Source organism: Austrofundulus limnaeus, unplaced genomic scaffold (genome assembly GCF_001266775.1).
Source record: "Austrofundulus limnaeus strain Quisiro unplaced genomic scaffold, Austrofundulus_limnaeus-1.0 Scaffold113, whole genome shotgun sequence".
In the NCBI taxonomy this organism is placed as follows: Eukaryota; Metazoa; Chordata; class Actinopteri; order Cyprinodontiformes; family Rivulidae; genus Austrofundulus; species Austrofundulus limnaeus.
Window position 1 is genome coordinate 1,274,497 of NW_013952515.1, and position 2,513 is coordinate 1,277,009.

The 2,513-nt window shown below is 44.5% G+C and overlaps 1 protein-coding gene across 1 annotated transcript in view; it reads left to right on the forward strand.

Annotated features, from left to right (window-relative positions):
* Nucleotides 1-1,237, forward strand: part of ror1 (receptor tyrosine kinase-like orphan receptor 1) — a 174,050-nt gene extending 172,813 nt beyond the window's left edge. The window contains exon 13 of the mRNA XM_014014287.1: nucleotides 359-1,237. Within this exon, the coding sequence (XP_013869741.1) occupies nucleotides 359-1,058 (700 nt within the window). The 3' untranslated portion in view covers nucleotides 1,059-1,237. The remainder of the gene's footprint in view (nucleotides 1-358) is intronic.
* The last annotated feature ends 1,276 nt before the right edge of the window (nucleotides 1,238-2,513 follow it).

Consider the following 2,513-nt stretch of genomic DNA (forward strand, 5'->3'; position numbering starts at 1 on the left):
CTAACTTACTTACTAACTTACTCACCTACTTACTTATTTACTTACTTACTAACTTAAATACTTACTAACTTACTTACTAACTTAAATATTTACTTACTTATTTACTTACTTACTAACTTAAATACTTACTAACTTACTTACTAAATTAAATACTTACTTATTTACTTACTAACTTACTTACCTATCTATTTACTTACTTAATATGGTCAGCTGTGGTTTAAAGTTAAATGTGCAACATTTAACAATAATATCTAAAAAACTTAAATAAAACATAGTCAATAAAATGTGTATTTCAGACATTTTGAGGGGAATAAAATCAGTAATTGTTGGTAATCCTAAGGTAATGGTTGTCTTGCAGGTTTTATGGTTTGATGACAGAATGTTGGCAGGAGGGACCGGCACGCAGACCTCGTTTCAAAGACATCCACACCCGTCTGCGGGCCTGGGAGGGGCTGTCCTCCCACGCCAGCTCCAGCACCCCCTCTGGTGGAGGAGGCAACGCCACCACTCAGACCACCTCGCTCAGCGCCAGCCCCGTCAGCAACCTCAGCAACCCTCGCTACGCCACTGGCCCCGCTGGGTACCTCTACCCGGCCCAGGCTATCCCGGCGCCGGGGCAGATGGCTCCCATCCCRGCCTGGACGCCGATGGCCGTGACCCAGACCCATCAGCGCTTCATCCCCGTCAACGGATACCCCATCCCCCCGGGGTACGCGGCCTTCCCGGCTCACTTTGCACCTCCAGCCCCGCCCACCAGAGTCATCCAGCACCACCTGCCGCCTCCCAAAAGCCGCTCGCCCAGCAGCGCCAGCGGCTCCACCAGCACGGGCCACGTCAGCGGCGTGCCCTCCACCACGGGCTCCAACCACGAGGCCAACACGCCGCTGCTTTCCCACTGCGTCATGCCGGGCAGCGGCGGGGGGCAGGCTCAGATTTACGGACAARTTTCCCAAAAAGGGGTGACGCAGCTCGACCACGTGTCGCAAACGTCGGCGCTGCTCACGCCCGACTCTGACATGCTGATGTACAATGACTCCATCATCACGGCTAACCTGTAGAGAGCGCCCTCTCCTTCCTGTTCTTGGACTCTTACACGAGACGTTTAGCCTCTCAGCCAGAGAACTAGAATCACAGTCCACTTTGGTCATGGCCAGAGCCAACAGATGCTGGCTCGTTCGCACTTCCTCGCTGTGCAGAAAGACTTTTGCAGGAGCGAGTATGACAAACAGCCCTTCTGTTTAAACCAAGTGTACTTACAAATGTGGTTTGAGAATGGTACTATGGTAACCTCGGTAAATACAGTACGTAAGTTTTGACTGAATGAATGGAATACATATAAATATATAGTCAAAAAACCTTTTTATTAAGACATTTGTAAAGGAAATGGAAAACATAGCAAGTCCTCCCCCACTCCTTTTGTAATGGATTTTATTACAATTTGGCAACAACAGAAGTATGTTTAATTACCGTTGGGGTTTTCATCAGTGCTGTGACGTACTGAGTTGAGAACTAAAAGGGCTACTAGCAAGAATAAGACCAACGGGTGGCTTTAGTTAGAAAGGTCAGCGCTGTGTTTCAATCACACAGGTATACTTTTACCTCTGGACTGTAGAAACACACTTGAGCATGATTCTGTTCCTGCCCRACAGCGTGCATTTCTGACGACTTCCAGTGGAATCCAAATGATCTGATTTGCCACAAACTGCGATTATAAGAGTGCATTTTGATTTCTAACAGAATCCCTTACAAAATGACAACTGAATGTTTTCTTTTTCTTGTTTTTTTCATTTTCAAAACCAACATTGAGACTTCTCAAGGAGACATATCATGCTGTTAAATCATTTTTTCCACATTTAAATCATTCAGYTGGGGTCTATATAAAGTGGAACTGCAATGTATTCCTCCTTATTGTAACTCCACAAGCCCCTCTTTCACCCCTTTCCTAAGGTGTGTCTCAGATCAACTCATTTTGAGGCTGTCTCTTTAAATCCAAATGAGGCACTTCACACCTCCAGTTTCCAAAGCGGTTCATTCAAGCCTGAAAGATGGATTTACAACTATATAGCAGCCCAGAAAGGCGTTACTTACAAGTGAATTAAAAGATGTCAACAAGTGAAGACTTGTCCATCCAGCCTTACRTATTGGAGCCAGAGTCTGACCCAGAGCCGGACAAGAATGAAGACCACCAAATTTTTAGTTGGTAAGTCCAGACCTTATTTTAGAAATCCCAAAACAAATAAATTGATGTAAAAGTTCAGAAAATGTCAGAAAATGGAAAAAACTGAAGAGAATGTAAAACATGACCCAAACAGAATATAAAGATATCTACACAGCACCAGAAGAGACTAAATTTTAATTTTTTGCACTCCTACAGACTTCAAGTTCACAACAAAATGCATTTAACCAGTGGTGGGCAGCGCTAACCCAAAAATTAGCTCCGCAATTTCTAAAGCGCTAATGAAAATATTTAGGTCCGGAATTTCAAAAACGCTTATGCCATAGAAAAGCTAGCA